Here is a 16,466-nt window from a genome sequence, read left to right as displayed (position 1 = left end):
GCACACTGTACACTGCACACTGTACACTGCACACTGTACACTGCACACTGCACACTGTACACTGTACACTGTACACTGCACACTGCACACTGTACACTGCACACTGTACACTGCACACTGTACACTGCACACTGTAAACTGCACACTGTACACTGCACACTGTACACTGCACACTGTACACTGCACACTGCACACTGCACACTGTACACTGCACACTGCACACTGTACACTGCACACTGCACACTGTACACTGCACACTGTACACTGCGCACTGCACACTGCGCACTGCGCACCGCACACTGCACACTGTACACTGCGCACTGTACACTGCGTTAGAACCATATATTTTACACAAAGACAGACACTTCGCGCACTATGTATTGTCTATATCAATAGAAACGTTAGCGTCGTCTTTCTATGTATAAGGTAGATCACCTCCTCCTCCCAACCCCCTCTCCTCCCACCCCCTCCTCCCACCCCCCTCTCCTCCCACCCCCTCCTCCCACCCCCTCATCCCACCCCCTCTCGGGCCTCTCCTCCCACACCCTCTAGATAAAATAGGTTACCAGGTTACTTAGTTACTAGTAGTATGTTCACTAATGACTACTCTGCTCCTTGACAGAAGGTAGTAACCAGTGTACCTCTTACAAATCCACCAATGACAGCGCCGATAACTACACTAAAATCTGACATTTTCCACACTGACCAACGACAAACACCCTTCGTGGTGTTATTCAGTGGCCTACACTAAAGAATAAAAACTATACCGATATTTTACGAGTAACAGGAACCAAATGAACAATTTGTAAAGTAAGCAATAGTAGTTTCCTACTCACGTTGTTTGGTGTGGGTCTGGTGGGAGCTGGTAAGAGTGGCAGTAACATTAGCTACTGTGTTGGTGTGTTGTTTAGTTAGGCTACTGATCTTAGTGTCCACATTATCCTTAAGATCCCTTAGTTCGCTTGATAGCTCATCTCTCTCGCTGATCAGCGCCTCTGAAATACACAAGTTGTTAGATTAAGATACCGTAACATAGTTACTCAATACTGACTCATGGGGGTTAACAACTGGTGTTGATGGTTTGTTGGGTACACAAATAGATTGTAAAATAAGAAAATAGCGGACCCCTTGTAACTTATTAATTAATCGTTTGTGTTACCTTAAGCTTATGTAATACTATTAACAATGCTTTCTAAGGTATACTTATGTATTGTATGTGTAGTTGTACATATAATGGATCGCATTATATTGGACTTACAAGCTAGCGAGTTAAGTGTGACACGCATCAGCAATTCATTTTTAACAATTAACTTAAAACTATTCGTAGTCGAGCCAATAATCATGAGTCATTTATAAGTTGTTAAGTCCTATTTATAATGAATTTATTGTTATTACATAATATAATGTATATGATTACATGTTTTATTTAAATATGCGCACAAACTGGTACCTAAAAACAGCATCATTCTTATAGTCAGCCGTTTTTAAATATTAAATATATATATGAAAAGTAGTTTATAATATAGATCAGCCTACTCAGTGTTATAAAGTTAACATCAGACTTACTAGCGGCCATAAAACCCTTCGTAAAAAGGGCATTTCTCTCTTCTACAGGCAGCCTCATAGCTCAGCTGGCGTGAAGTGAAATAATAGCAATATAATACATATTATATAGTACTATATAATACATATTATATAGTACTATTATATATAACTACATGGTATAATATGTAGACGAAATGGGGCGGCTAGTCCTGACTTGTAACACTACTACATATTGTATAATTGTACTAGGTAACAAGTAGAATTATTGTAAACTGCACGGTTTGCAATTGTTCTCACACTAAACCTAGTATGGAAAAGTTTCACCAATTAACTAAACAATAGTCCACAGCAGGGTACCTTACTTCGGCTAGTCTAACAGCAAGGTACCTTACTAGCAAGCTCAGGAGACATAAAATCAGATGAGAGCTTACTGCTAGTGATTAACAGTACTACAAAACTGAAACGCTGTGATTAACTTTAATAATGAGTATTGTACGGAGAGACAGTAGTGGTGTTAGAAGGAGAATAACCAGATAATTGTAAACTGCACACAGAGTGGGTCAGATGTCCTGTTTGAAGAATGAAGGGCACTGAAACAAGCAGTTAGTGAATGTATACTGTCATATCAAATATTAGGACAGATATCAGTAACTTTTCACTAGATAACACAACGTGTATCATGGTACAATGATACACATTATGTAACTAGTGTAAGCTGTGTAGTGTGTAGTGTACCAATTAATAAGGTGCCGGAACAGTACAGCCCCCTGCTAAGTGTAATACAACACAATATATATTAACAACGAAAACTAAGCAATAATGTGGTTATAGGCTCAGTAGTCAGGGTATGACTATTTACACTTTAGTGGCTCTTTAATGGCCCTGTGTTGATATAGCAGATACTGTGAAACTGTCATGTGACATAACAGGGTCACACCCCTTTAAAAACACTGCGAGCACTGTAAACACTGTAAACACTGTGAACACTGCGAACACTGTAAACACTGTGAACACTGCGAACACTGTAAACACTGTGAACACTGTACACACTGTGAACACTGTACACACTGTGAACACTGTACACACTGTGAACACTGTACACACTGTGAACACTGTACACACTGTGAACACTGTGAACACTGTGAACACTGTGAACACTGTAAACACTGTAAACACTGTAAACACTGTAAACACTGTGAACACTGTAAACACTGTAAACACTGTGAACACTGTACACACTGTAAACACTGTAAACACTGTGAACACTGTGAACACTGTGAACACTGTAAACACTGTGAACACTGTAAACACTGTGAACACTGTAAACACTGTAAATACTGTAAACACAGGTAAACATGATTGTGAACACTGTAGTACTTGAACAAAAGTAACCGAGTAAAGCAAGGTAGAGAATTTTACTACGTAAATAATACCACTTGAAAACACTCTTGTGCTCTGTTCTCTCCTCCATTTGGAGACCAGCTGGACCACCACGTGACCAGCTGAACCACCACGTGTCACATCACGTGTCACATGGGACGGAGTACGAGATGGTTACAAGCTTGTACAGCTCTCACAGTCTTAAGCTCTAGGATATACTGTAGTCCCCGGACTAGTTGAGTATAATGGCTGGGACCCATATATAATACCAGACCTAGTCTTGTCTGTTGATTTAGAGAAGTCATATATTGCGAAATTTAGCAAAAATAAAACAGTTTTCTCAAGTTCTCTAGACATATAAACCTGCTTAATAAAGCCCCTATAATTCTAATATCCGTCTTAAACAGTAATACTCCGATTTACCACGGAGTTTGGGAGAAATGAAAAGGCAACGGTAAATCGGGGTTTGCGGTAAATCGGGGTTTTACTGTATCAAGTCTGATAGTAACACTGATGGAAGTCTGAGGAATCTTATTATACTCTCTGGTAATCATAATTAGTACTGATTTATAATAATTACTATTTTTCCACAAACCCAAATTAGAGATGAATTGAGATACCTAATTAAAAAAGTTCGTATGTCTAATCTTGATCGAAGAAATCTGCTTTGAAGTTATAACGTTTGACTCAATAAACTGCACTAAATTGGGAAGTCCTACCAAGCCAAGGAGAAGTAAGCTTCAGAAGTGAAGATATGAGGAAGAACAAGGAGTAAAATAAGTATAAGGAGTATAAGGAACCAAGAGGAGAAACAGAACAGTTAACAGCTGACAAATTCTAGCACTGATTGGAAAGTAATTTGAAACTTGAACGCCGGCTGGCTTAATCTAGAGAGCTTAGTTAATTTGTTCCAAACTTAATCCAGAAGAGATCTAATTTACTGCATATAACTGGAGGTGCCTGCTGCAGGTGCCCGCTGGAGGTGCCCACTGGAAGTGCCCACTGGAGGTGCCCACTGGAGGTGCCCACTGGAGGTGCCCACTGGAGGTGCCCACTGGAAGTGCCCACTAGATTACTATATTACATTTTACGTGAGAAAATGAGATCAGTGACAAATTTTACTCATCTACCTAATAAAGTAATAACTGAGTCCACTATCACGTCCCACTGAGGTTTTCCAGTGAACTTGGATAAACGCTATATCATGTCCCGTTATATTAGGTAAGTAATGATGAAACCTTTTTAATTATGTAGGATCCAACGCCTAACAATACAAAGTAACCACGTGCCTGACATAAGTAACAAAGGATTTGTCACGTGACTCAGCCTCAATCTTACAGGACTTATAAAGTAACTGTTGAGTTTACTATTGAACAATGGTCCTCTTCCCAAACCTACCAGTATACTGCCCTCCCCTTTGTTTGTGCTGGTTTGTTTATTACTCAACTTTCTTGGACCTTATTCGTATCTCCAGTTGCTGCTATCTTATTATTAGTCTTCATGTTAGTTGGATTGGTAACTGTACTGCTGATAATATCACTATGGTTACTAGTGACTCTTATCTCCCACCTCCTCCTCCTCTCCTCCTACTCCCACCTCCCCGGACCTCCTCCTGTCTCCTTCTTCTCTGGTCACGTGACTAGTCTCCTGAAGGTTATGCGGAGGGAGGGGACTGCTTACTCGCTCAGAATGGAGTGGAGTATTCAGTTCCCTCAACTTTATTTAGTCTGGTTGTACAACACTCCGCAGGTTGGAAACATATGCTTTTTATAACCTTCAAACTGTTCTTCTGTTCGCAAGTTTTTATTTCCTGAAATCAATGTTTTTATTGGGCCAATAATTAGAATTATAATTTTAATTATCCAAATAAAACTAGTTGTCTCTCTCTCAGGTGTGTCTGACGGATGGTGACTTCCTCCACTCCTACTTCTCCCAGCCTCACGAGAAGTTCCTCTACCCATTCCTAGGTTACTGTATGGGACACAGGATCTGTGGACTGAACAGCATCTTCAACGAGCCTGGCACCGCTATATGGGCCCACAAGCGCAGGAATTTCAGGAGATTCTTTAGTAACTTCCACGAGAGTTCCTGGGTAGAAGTGATACAGGAACACACTGCACGGCTAGTGGACACCCTCACAACACAGACTGGGGCAGTGGACATGGAGGAGGCGTCCAAACAAGTAACATTTGATATAATCAGTCACCTGGCATTCGGGGTAGATAGCGTTACTGCGGTTACTAGTGACTCAACAGATAGCGTTACTAAGGTTACTAGTGACTCAGCAGATAGCGTTACTATGGTTACTAGTTGTAAAGTGAGACACTCCCTCCACACCATGTTAAACACGGCATTTAAACGAGCATTCTTTGTAGTGAGGAACAATATTCCCTTTCTAGACAGGCAGATAAAGAAGGAGCTGAGTGAGGCAGTGCGGGTCAGTAGACAGTATAGTCGCCAGTTACTGCACAACAGAATTACAAGGGGAGCAAGTCAAGATAAAGAAGATATGTTGGATATGATAATATCTTGTAACCATGGTGACGAAGAAGGTATGGTTGATGACGTCATAGTGTTCCTGATAGCAGGTTACGACACAGCAGCTAACGTCCTCGCATTCACAATAGCTCTACTTCTAGAGGACGCAGAGAGCAGAGAGAGGTTAGTGAGGGAGATAACACAAGCTAATCTCTCCTCACCTGCCTGGTACAGAGATATCCCTTATCTTAACGCCTGTATAGCTGAGTCTATGAGGCTGTTTCCTCCTGGGCCCGTCTCACACCGCACCAACACGGCCCCTACTACAGTGGGCCAGTACCTCATTCCTAGGGGAGCTCAGATACAGGCGTGTGTTTACGTGCAGCACAGGCTACCACGCTACTGGGACAATCCTAACAGCTTCATTCCTGACAGGTGGCTCAGGATGACGTCACCAAACCACGTGACATCACCAAACCACGTGACGTCACCAAACCACGTGACGTCACCAAACCACGTGACGTCACCAAACCACGTGACGTCACCAAACCACGTGACGTCACCAAACCACGTGACGTCACCAAACCACGTGACATCACCAAACCACATGACATCCCCCAACCACGTGACGTCTCCAAACCACGTGACGTCCCCAAACCACGTGACATCACCGTGGCCGGCCACTGGTAGCTACATCCCGTTTATGGTTGGCCCCAGGAACTGTTTGGGTAAAAATCTAGCTGATGTGCTGCTGAAAGTGGTGCTATGTGAACTGTTTAGTAAATTAACATTTAGTCAAGTTACCGAGGAGCGTGTACAAGCACAACACTGCTTTACTCTAAACCCTAAAAACAAGGTATTAGCTAGAGTCACTGAGGGAGTCACTGAGAGAGTCACTAAGAGAGTCACTGAGAGAGTCACTGAGAGAGTAACTGATGGATTCACTGAGGGAGTCACTGAGGGAGTCACTGAGCGAGTAACTGAGAGTCACTGAGAGTCACTGAGAGAGTCACTGAGAGAGTCACTGAGAGAGTCACTGAGAGAGTCACTAAGAGAGTCACTGAGGGAGTCACTGAGGGAGTCACTGAGAGAGTAACTGAGAGTCACTGAGAGTCACTGAGAGAGTCACTGAGAGAGTCACTGAGGGAGTCACTGAGGGAGTCACTGAGAGAGTAACTGAGAGTCACTGAGAGAGTCACTAAGAGTCACTGAGGGAGTCACTGAGAGAGTCACTGAGAGAGTCACTGAGAGAGTCACTGAGAGAGTCACTGAGATGAGTGAGAGAGTCACTAAGAGAACTGGGTGAGAATGGAATGTTTTGCTATTCTTTAGATACTTTTGATGTAGATATACTCTTTTGTTTTTTTTATTTATTGGAGATCAATGAACTTCACAACAACAAATACATAATTGTAGTGGAAAATAAGAGTCTAACAGAAACAATAATAATATGTTTCGCAGTTCTGTGAAAAACAACAAAATAAGAGTCGTGTTTCGATGGGCAGAATGGGCATAATTTTCAAAAAATAACTATTTTCCCATACCATACCCCCCTTCTCTGATATATGTTTTAATTAAAAGTTTGCTCGAAGCAACACTAAATGGCCAATATCAATGTAATTATATCGTCAGAGTCCGACTAGCAGAATAAAGTACAGAAGCAAACAACTGTGTAGACAAATGATAACAAATAAACATTGAAGCAACATACTGCAACATAAACAATAATAATTATACAGCTACATAAATGCATATATTATGCTAACATTTTCCTAATGCACGTGTCAAAACGAGAGCTCGGATAGTTTAGTTAAGAAACGCAAGAAACCGAGTGGATTGGAAAATAAAATTAGTTTTTGCAACTCAATCATATATCATATTATATAGGGTAATTTGATTTAGTAGTCGTAATAAAAATAATTTCTGATGCAGATATATAGTGAATATGTTATATTTCTCTCAATAAAACCTAAACAATATCATATATATTATAGAGCGGTGAATATAGTATAATAGTATACATACTATAAACAATAGACTACTAAAATACCACAATACTTGGAATTTAGTGGAATGTGCAATGTACCCTGGTTCATTACTTGTTATTTTCATTAATTTGCATTAATTGTACTTTACTAAACATTTATTAAATACTATTAAGCTAACATGACACGTGCTCTTAACAGGCAGGCTTCAGTTATTCTGGTTTTTTCAAAACTAAATAATAATAATCAGACCAGGTTAAAGGAAAAGCCTGTATAATATAAAAATAACCGATAATGTAAACAGCAATACTGCAGCAGCATAGTGTAGACAGTAGCGATACAACTTACAAACACACATAGACCAGCTGATACCAGCTGATACCAGGTGTTATGCGGAGTATTACACAGGAACCAAGGGAGTTGGAATATAACCATACATGTCAGGTAATAGTGGCTTAATTAGCAAGTGCTAGTTGTATTCTTAGTGGCTCAGTTAGCAAGTGCTAGTTGTATTCTTAGTGACTCAGTTAGCAAGTGCTAATTGGTATTGTTAGTGGCTCAGTTAGCAAGTGCTAATTGGTATTGCTAGTGGCTCAGTTAGCAAGTGCTAGTTGGTATTCTTAGTGACTCAGTTAGCAAGTGCTAGTTGGTATTCTTAGTGATTCAGTTAGCAAGTGCTAGTTGGTATTGTTAGTGGCTCAGTTAGCAAGTGCTAGTTGTATTCTTAGTGGCTCAGTTAGCAAGTGCTAGTTGGTATTGTAAGTGGCTCAGTTAGCAAGTGCTAGTAGGTATTCTTAGTGACTCAGTTAGCAAGTGCTAATTGGTATTGTTAGTGGCTCAGTTAGCAAGTGCTAATTGGTATTGTTAGTGGCTCAGTTAGCAAGTGCTAGTTGTATTCTTAGTGACTCAGTTAGCAAGTGCTAGTTGGTATTCTTAGTGACTCAGTTAGCAAGTGCTAGTTGGTATTCTTAGTGATTCAGTTAGCAAGTGCTAGTTGGTATTGTTAGTGGCTCAGTTAGCAAGTGCTAGTTGTATTCTTAGTGGCTCAGTTAGCAAGTGCTAGTTGGTATTGTAAGTGGCTCAGTTAGCAAGTGCTAGTAGGTATTCTTAGTGACTCAGTTAGCAAGTGCTAATTGGTATTGTTAGTGGCTCAGTTAGCAAGTGCTAATTGGTATTGTTAGTGGCTCAGTTAGCAAGTGCTAGTTGGTATTCTTAGTGGCTCAGTTAGCAAGTGCTAGTTGTATTCTTAGTGACTCAGTTAGCAAGTGCTAGTTGTATTCTTAGTGACTCAGTTAGCAAGTGCTAGTTGTATTCTTAGTGGCTCAGTTAGCAAGTGCTAGTTGTATTCTTAGTGACTCAGTTAGCAAGTGCTAGTTGGTATTCTTAGTGACTCAGTTAGCAAGTGCTAGTTGTATTCTTAGTGACTCAGTTAGCAAGTGCTAGTTGTATTGCTAGTGGCTCAGTTAGCAAGTGCTAGTTGTATTCTTAGTGGCTCAGTTAGCAAGTGCTAGTTGTGATTCTTAGTGGCTCAGTTAGCAAGTGCTAGTTGGTATTCTTAGTGGCTCACTTAGCAAGTGCTAGTTGGTATTCTTAGTGGCTCAGTTAGCAAGTGCTAGTTGGTATTGTTAGTGGCTCAGTTAGCAAGTGCTAGTTGGTATTGCTAGTGGCTCAGTTAGCAAGTGCTAGTTGTATTCTTAGTGACTCAGTTAGCAAGTGCTAGTTGTATTGCTAGTGGCTCAGTTAGCAAGTGCTAGTTGTATTCTTAGTGGCTCAGTTAGCAAGTGCTAGTTGTGATTCTTAGTGGCTCAGTTAGCAAGTGCTAGTTGGTATTCTTAGTGGCTCACTTAGCAAGTGCTAGTTGGTATTCTTAGTGGCTCAGTTAGCAAGTGCTAGTTGGTATTGTTAGTGGCTCAGTTAGCAAGTGCTAGTTGGTATTGCTAGTGGCTCAGTTAGCAAGTGCTAGTTGTATTCTTAGTGGCTCACTTAGCAAATGCTAGTTGTATTCTTAGTGGCTCAGTTAGCAAGTGCTAGTTGGTAGTGTTAGTGGCTCAGTTAGCAAGTGGTAGTTGGTATTGCTAGTGGCTCAGTTAGCAAGTGCTAGTTGTATTGTTAGTGGCTCACTTAGCAAGTGCTAGTTGTATTGCTAGTGGCTCAGTTAGCAAGTGCTAGTTGTATTCTTAGTGGCTCAGTTAGCAAGTGCTAGTTGTATTCTTAGTGGCTCAGTTAGCAAGTGCTAGTTGTATTCTTAGTGACTCAGTTAGCAAGTGCTAGTTGTATTCTTAGTGGCTCAGTTAGCAAGTGCTAGTTGTATTCTTAGTGACTCAGTTAGCAAGTTCTAGTTTTATTCTTAGTGGCTCAGTTAGCAAGTGCTAGTTGGTATTCTTAGTGGCTCAGTTAGCAAGTGCTAGTTGTATTCTTAGTGACTCAGTTAGCAAGTGCTAGTTGTATTCTTAGTGACTCAGTTAGCAAGTGCTAGTTGGTATTCTTAGTGACTCAGTTAGTAAGTGCTAGTTGGTATTCTTAGTGAGCAAGTGCTAGTTGGTAGTGTTAGTGGCTCAGTTAGCAAGTGGTAGTTGGTATTGCTAGTGGCTCAGTTAGCAAGTGCTAATTGGTATTGTTAGTGGCTCAGTTAGCAAGTGCTAGTTGGTATTCTTAGTGGCTCAGTTAGCAAGTGCTAGTTGTATTCTTAGTGACTCAGTTAGCAAGTGCTAGTTGTATTCTTAGTGACTCAGTTAGCAAGTGCTAGTTGTATTCTTAGTGGCTCAGTTAGCAAGTGCTAGTTGTATTCTTAGTGACTCAGTTAGCAAGTGCTAGTTGGTATTCTTAGTGACTCAGTTAGCAAGTGCTAGTTGTATTCTTAGTGACTCAGTTAGCAAGTGCTAGTTGTATTGCTAGTGGCTCAGTTAGCAAGTGCTAGTTGTATTCTTAGTGGCTCAGTTAGCAAGTGCTAGTTGTGATTCTTAGTGGCTCAGTTAGCAAGTGCTAGTTGGTATTCTTAGTGGCTCACTTAGCAAGTGCTAGTTGGTATTCTTAGTGGCTCAGTTAGCAAGTGCTAGTTGGTATTGTTAGTGGCTCAGTTAGCAAGTGCTAGTTGGTATTGCTAGTGGCTCAGTTAGCAAGTGCTAGTTGTATTCTTAGTGGCTCACTTAGCAAATGCTAGTTGTATTCTTAGTGGCTCAGTTCGCAAGTGCTACTGCTAGTTGTATTCTTAGTGACTCAGTTAGCAAGTGCTAGTTGTATTCTTAGTGGCTCAGTTAGCAAGTGCTAGTTGTATTCTTAGTGGCGGCTCACTTAGCAAGTGCTAGTTGTATTCTTAGTGGCTCAGTTAGCAAGTGCTAGTTGGTAGTGTTAGTGGCTCAGTTAGCAAGTGCTAGTTGTATTCTTAGTGGCTCAGTTAGCAAGTGCTAGTTGTATTCTTAGTGACTCAGTTAGCAAGTGCTAGTTGTATTCTTAGTGGCTCAGTTAGCAAGTGCTAGTTGTATTCTTAGTGACTCAGTTAGCAAGTTCTAGTTTTATTCTTAGTGGCTCAGTTAGCAAGTGCTAGTTGGTATTCTTAGTGGCTCAGTTAGCAAGTGCTAGTTGTATTCTTAGTGGCTCAGTTAGCAAGTGCTAGTTGTATTGTTAGTGGCTCAATTAGCAAGTGCTAGTTGTATTGCTAGTGGCTCAGTTAGCAAGTGCTAGTTGTATTCTTAGTGGCTCAGTTAGCAAGTGCTAGTTGTATTCTTAGTGGCTCACTTAGCAAATGCTAGTTGTATTCTTAGTGGCTCAGTTAGCAAGTGCTAGTTGGTAGTGTTAGTGGCTCAGTTAGCAAGTGGTAGTTGGTATTGCTAGTGGCTCAGTTAGCAAGTGCTAGTTGTATTGTTAGTGGCTCACTTAGCAAGTGCTAGTTGTATTGCTAGTGGCTCAGTTAGCAAGTGCTAGTTGTATTCTTAGTGGCTCAGTTAGCAAATGCTAGTTGTATTCTTAGTGGCTCAGTTAGCAAGTGCTAGTTGTATTCTTAGTGACTCAGTTAGCAAGTGCTAGTTGTATTCTTAGTGGCTCAGTTAGCAAGTGCTAGTTGTATTCTTAGTGACTCAGTTAGCAAGTTCTAATTGTTTTCTTAGTGGCTCAGTTAGCAAGAGCTAGTTGTATTCTAAGTGACTCAGTTAGCAAGTGCTAGTTGTATTCTTAGTGACTCAGTTAGCAAGTGCTAGTTGGTATTGTTAGTGGCTCAGTTAGCAAGTGCTAGTTGTATTCTTAGTGGCTCAGTTAGCAAGTGCTAGTTGGTATTATTAGTGGCTCAGTTAGCAAGTGCTAGTTGTATTCTTAGTGACTCAGTTAGCAAGTGCTAGTTGTATTCTTAGTGACTCAGTTAGCAAGTGCTAGTTGTATTCTTAGTGGCTCAGTTAGCAAGTGCTAGTTGTATTCTTAGTGACTCAGTTAGCAAGTTCTAGTTTTATTCTTAGTGGCTCAGTTAGCAAGTGCTACTGCTAGTTGTATTCTTAGTGACTCAGTTAGCAAGTGCTAGTTGTATTCTTAGTGGCTCAGTTAGCAAGTGCTAGTTGTATTCTTAGTGGCTCACTTAGCAAATGCTAGTTGTATTCTTAGTGGCTCAGTTAGCAAGTGCTAGTTGGTAGTGTTAGTGGCTCAGTTAGCAAGTGGTAGTTGGTATTGCTAGTGGCTCAGTTAGCAAGTGCTAGTTGTATTGTTAGTGGCTCAGTTAGCAAATGCTAGTTGTATTCTTAGTGGCTCAGTTAGCAAGTGCTAGTTGTATTCTTAGTGACTCAGTTAGCAAGTGCTAGTTGTATTCTTAGTGGCTCAGTTAGCAAGTGCTAGTTGTATTCTTAGTGACTCACTTAGCAAGTGCTAGTTGTATTGCTAGTGGCTCAGTTAGCAAGTGCTAGTTGTATTCTTAGTGGCTCAGTTAGCAAATGCTAGTTGTATTCTTAGTGGCTCAGTTAGCAAGTGCTAGTTGTATTCTTAGTGACTCAGTTAGCAAGTGCTAGTTGTATTCTTAGTGGCTCAGTTAGCAAGTGCTAGTTGTATTCTTAGTGACTCAGTTAGCAAGTTCTAGTTTTATTCTTAGTGGCTCAGTTAGCAAGTGCTAGTTGGTATTCTTAGTGGCTCAGTTAGCAAGTGCTAGTTGTATTCTTAGTGACTCAGTTAGCAAGTGCTAGTTGTATTCTTAGTGACTCAGTTAGCAAGTGCTAGTTGGTATTCTTAGTGACTCAGTTAGTAAGTGCTAGTTGGTATTCTTAGTGACTCAGTTAGCAAGTGCTAGTTGTATTCTTAGTGGCTCAGTTAGCAAGTGCTACTGCTAGTTGTATTCTTAGTGACTCAGTTAGCAAGTTCTAGTTTTATTCTTAGTGGCTCAATTAGCAAGTGCTAGTTGTATTCTTAGTGGCTCAGTTAGCAAGTGCTAGTTGGTATTCTTAGTGGCTCAGTTAGCAAGTGCTAGTTGTATTCTTAGTGACTCAGTTAGCAAGTGCTAGTTGTATTCTTAGTGACTCAGTTAGCAAGTGCTAGTTGGTATTGTTAGTGGCTCAGTTAGCAAGTGCTAGTTGTATTCTTAGTGGCTCAGTTAGCAAGTGCTAGTTGTATTCTTAGTGACTCAGTTAGCAAGTTCTAATTGTTTTCTTAGTGGCTCAGTTAGCAAGAGCTAGTTGTATTCTAAGTGACTCAGTTAGCAAGTGCTAGTTGTATTCTTAGTGACTCAGTTAGCAAGTGCTAGTTGGTATTGTTAGTGGCTCAGTTAGCAAGTGCTAGTTGTATTCTTAGTGGCTCAGTTAGCAAGTGCTAGTTGGTATTATTAGTGGCTCAGTTAGCAAGTGCTAGTTGTATTCTTAGTGACTCAGTTAGCAAGTGCTAGTTGTATTCTTAGTGACTCAGTTAGCAAGTGCTAGTTGTATTCTTAGTGGCTCAGTTAGCAAGTGCTAGTTGTATTCTTAGTGACTCAGTTAGCAAGTTCTAGTTTTATTCTTAGTGGCTCAGTTAGCAAGTGCTACTGCTAGTTGTATTCTTAGTGACTCAGTTAGCAAGTGCTAGTTGTATTCTTAGTGGCTCAGTTAGCAAGTGCTAGTTGTATTCTTAGTGGCTCACTTAGCAAATGCTAGTTGTATTCTTAGTGGCTCAGTTAGCAAGTGCTAGTTGGTAGTGTTAGTGGCTCAGTTAGCAAGTGGTAGTTGGTATTGCTAGTGGCTCAGTTAGCAAGTGCTAGTTGTATTGTTAGTGGCTCACTTAGCAAGTGCTAGTTGTATTGCTAGTGGCTCAGTTAGCAAGTGCTAGTTGTATTCTTAGTGGCTCAGTTAGCAAGTGCTAGTTGTATTCTTAGTGGCTCAGTTAGCAAGTGCTAGTTGTATTCTTAGTGACTCAGTTAGCAAGTGCTAGTTGTATTCTTAGTGGCTCAGTTAGCAAGTGCTAGTTGTATTCTTAGTGACTCAGTTAGCAAGTTCTAGTTTTATTCTTAGTGGCTCAGTTAGCAAGTGCTAGTTGGTATTCTTAGTGGCTCAGTTAGCAAGTGCTAGTTGTATTCTTAGTGACTCAGTTAGCAAGTGCTAGTTGTATTCTTAGTGACTCAGTTAGCAAGTGCTAGTTGGTATTCTTAGTGACTCAGTTAGTAAGTGCTAGTTGGTATTCTTAGTGACTCAGTTAGCAAGTGCTAGTTGTATTCTTAGTGGCTCAGTTAGCAAGTGCTAGTTGTATTCTTAGTGACTCAGTTAGCAAGTGCTAGTTGTATTCTTAGTGGCTCAGTTAGCAAGTGCTAGTTGTATTCTTAGTGACTCAGTTAGCAAGTTCTAGTTTTATTCTTAGTGGCTCAGTTAGCAAGTGCTAGTTGGTATTCTTAGTGGCTCAGTTAGCAAGTGCTGGTTGTATTCTTAGTGACTCAGTTAGCAAGTGCTAGTTGTATTCTTAGTGACTCAGTTAGCAAGTGCTAGTTGGTATTCTTAGTGACTCAGTTAGCAAGTGCTAGTTGGTATTCTTAGTGACTCAGTTAGCAAGTGCTAGTTGTATTCTAAGTGGCTCAGTTAGCAAGTGCTACTGCTAGTTGTATTCTTAGTGACTCAGTTAGCAAGTGCTAGTTGTATTCTTAGTGGCTCAATTAGCAAGTGCTAGTTGTATTCTTAGTGGCTCAGTTAGCAAGTGCTAGTTGGTATTCTTAGTGGCTCAGTTAGCAAGTGCTAGTTGGTATTCTTAGTGGCTCAGTTAGCAAGTGCTAGTTGTATTCTTAGTGACTCAGTTAGCAAGTGCTAGTTGTATTCTTAGTGACTCAGTTAGCAAGTGCTAGTTGGTATTGTTAGTGGCTCAGTTAGCAAGTGCTAGTTGTATTCTTAGTGGCTCAGTTAGCAAGTGCTAGTTGTATTCTTAGTGACTCAGTTAGCAAGTTCTAATTGTTTTCTTGGTGGCTCAGTTAGCAAGAGCTAGTTGTATTCTTAGTGACTCAGTTAGCAAGTGCTAGTTGTATTCTTAGTGACTCAGTTAGCAAGTGCTAGTTGGTATTGTTAGTGGCTCAGTTAGCAAGTGCTAGTTGTATTCTTAGTGGCTCAGTTAGCAAGTGCTAGTTGGTATTATTAGTGGCTCAATTAGCAAGTGCTAGTTGTATTCTTAGTGGCTCAGTTAGCAAGTGCTAGTTGGTATTCTTAGTGGCTCAGTTAGCAAGTGCTAGTTGGTATTGTTAGTGACTCAGTTAGCAAGTGCTAGTTGGTATTGTTAGTGGCTCAATTAGCAAGTGCTAGTTGGTATTGCTAGTGGCTCAGTTAGCAAGTGCTAATTGGTATTGCTAGTGGCTCAGTTAGCAAGTGCTAGTTGTATTCTTAGTGGCTCAGTTAGCAAGTGCTAATTGGTATTGCTAGTGGCTCAGTTAGCAAGTGCTAGTTGTATTCTTAGTGGCTCAGTTAGCAAGTGCTAGTTGGTATTGTTAGTGACTCAGTTAGCAAGTGCTAGTTGGTATTGTTAGTGACTCAGTTAGCAAGTGCTAGTTGTATTCTTAGTGACTCAGTAAGCAAGTGCTAGTTGGTATTGCTAATACTATACTTACTATACTGATGTTTAGTAAGTATAGTATAGTACTATGTAAGTAATCAGGTTCACATAATCCCCATAATTTATTTGATAAATATTTGATTAGAATAAAACTTACCTTCTGCAGTATACGTAGATTTCATATAATTGAAGCAACATTCCATTTAAATCGAAACTAGCTACTTATCTAAAACAACTACTACTAGTAATAGTAACGTACAGATCTCTAAACAAAACATAACACTAACTGAGAAACCATAATCAGTAGTAACAATGCAGTAAACCATAATCAGTAGTAACAAGAGTCGACCACCAAGTAGTTTTATTATAATATCACATAAGTTAGAGGGGAGTTTGCTAGGATACCAGTCCAAACATTCAGGTATTTCCCAGGTTTACCCCACCAATAGATCATAGAATACATTCCTAATCCTTACATCTCTACACATCTCTCTCTCTCTCTAAAGAATAGAATAGCTTAACTTAGATTTCAGTTTCCAATTGAAAGTTAGAAAAGTGGTACTCACCCTTAGTGACACGGTTAGATTTCGTTTCTTTCGTTAACTGAAATACGAAAATGTGAATGATAAATAGTTGCTGTTGAACCATTGTAAACTCCTGCTAAAGTAATACTGCAAAGAGTATGAACCTGAATTTAAGTAAATTTAATTTAGACTTCAGAGTGCTGTAATTATCCTGTTCACTGTGACTGGCTAGTTAGAATTTAAGTAACAAATTTAATTAACGGAATATAACACCCCTCATTATGTACTACAAAATTCCCCCAAACTCCGCAGGTTTTACTAGTGACTAGGTGGCACCGAACTGGTACTGAGTATGTGGTACCTTACTGTTGTTTAACTTACTCCTGGGTGTACTGTTATAGAACAGAAGAATAAATATTATATAAGATTATATGAGGGCTGGAGTAGAGTTGCCCTCTCCACTACTGTTTTACCACTAGTAGTAGTACTATTACCTATATTATACACACGGTACAGTACGAGTAACACTGTTTCAATTAAGATAATCACACATGGACTATGGAGGATGTTATAACTAGTTTCACTGCGTCCTAAT

The 16,466-nt window shown here is 40.2% G+C and overlaps 1 protein-coding gene across 1 annotated transcript in view; it reads right to left on the bottom strand.

Moving 5' to 3' along the window:
- Nucleotides 1–16,466, bottom strand: part of LOC134817887 (microtubule-associated tumor suppressor 1 homolog A-like) — a 42,861-nt gene that overhangs the window by 11,515 nt on the left and 14,880 nt on the right. Inside the window, exons 7-8 of the mRNA XM_063827251.1 lie at nucleotides 15,914–15,950; nucleotides 837–995 (exon numbers count right to left, since the gene is read on the bottom strand). Coding sequence (XP_063683321.1) covers nucleotides 837–995; nucleotides 15,914–15,950 — 196 coding nt within the window. The remainder of the gene's footprint in view (nucleotides 1–836; nucleotides 996–15,913; nucleotides 15,951–16,466) is intronic.

Source organism: Bolinopsis microptera, chromosome 7, assembly GCF_026151205.1.
Source record: "Bolinopsis microptera isolate Bmic1 chromosome 7, MBARI_Bmic_1.0, whole genome shotgun sequence".
Taxonomy (NCBI): Eukaryota; Metazoa; Ctenophora; class Tentaculata; order Lobata; family Bolinopsidae; genus Bolinopsis; species Bolinopsis microptera.
Note: the sequence above shows the minus strand (reverse complement) of the source record. Positions and strands in the feature narration are given on the sequence as shown.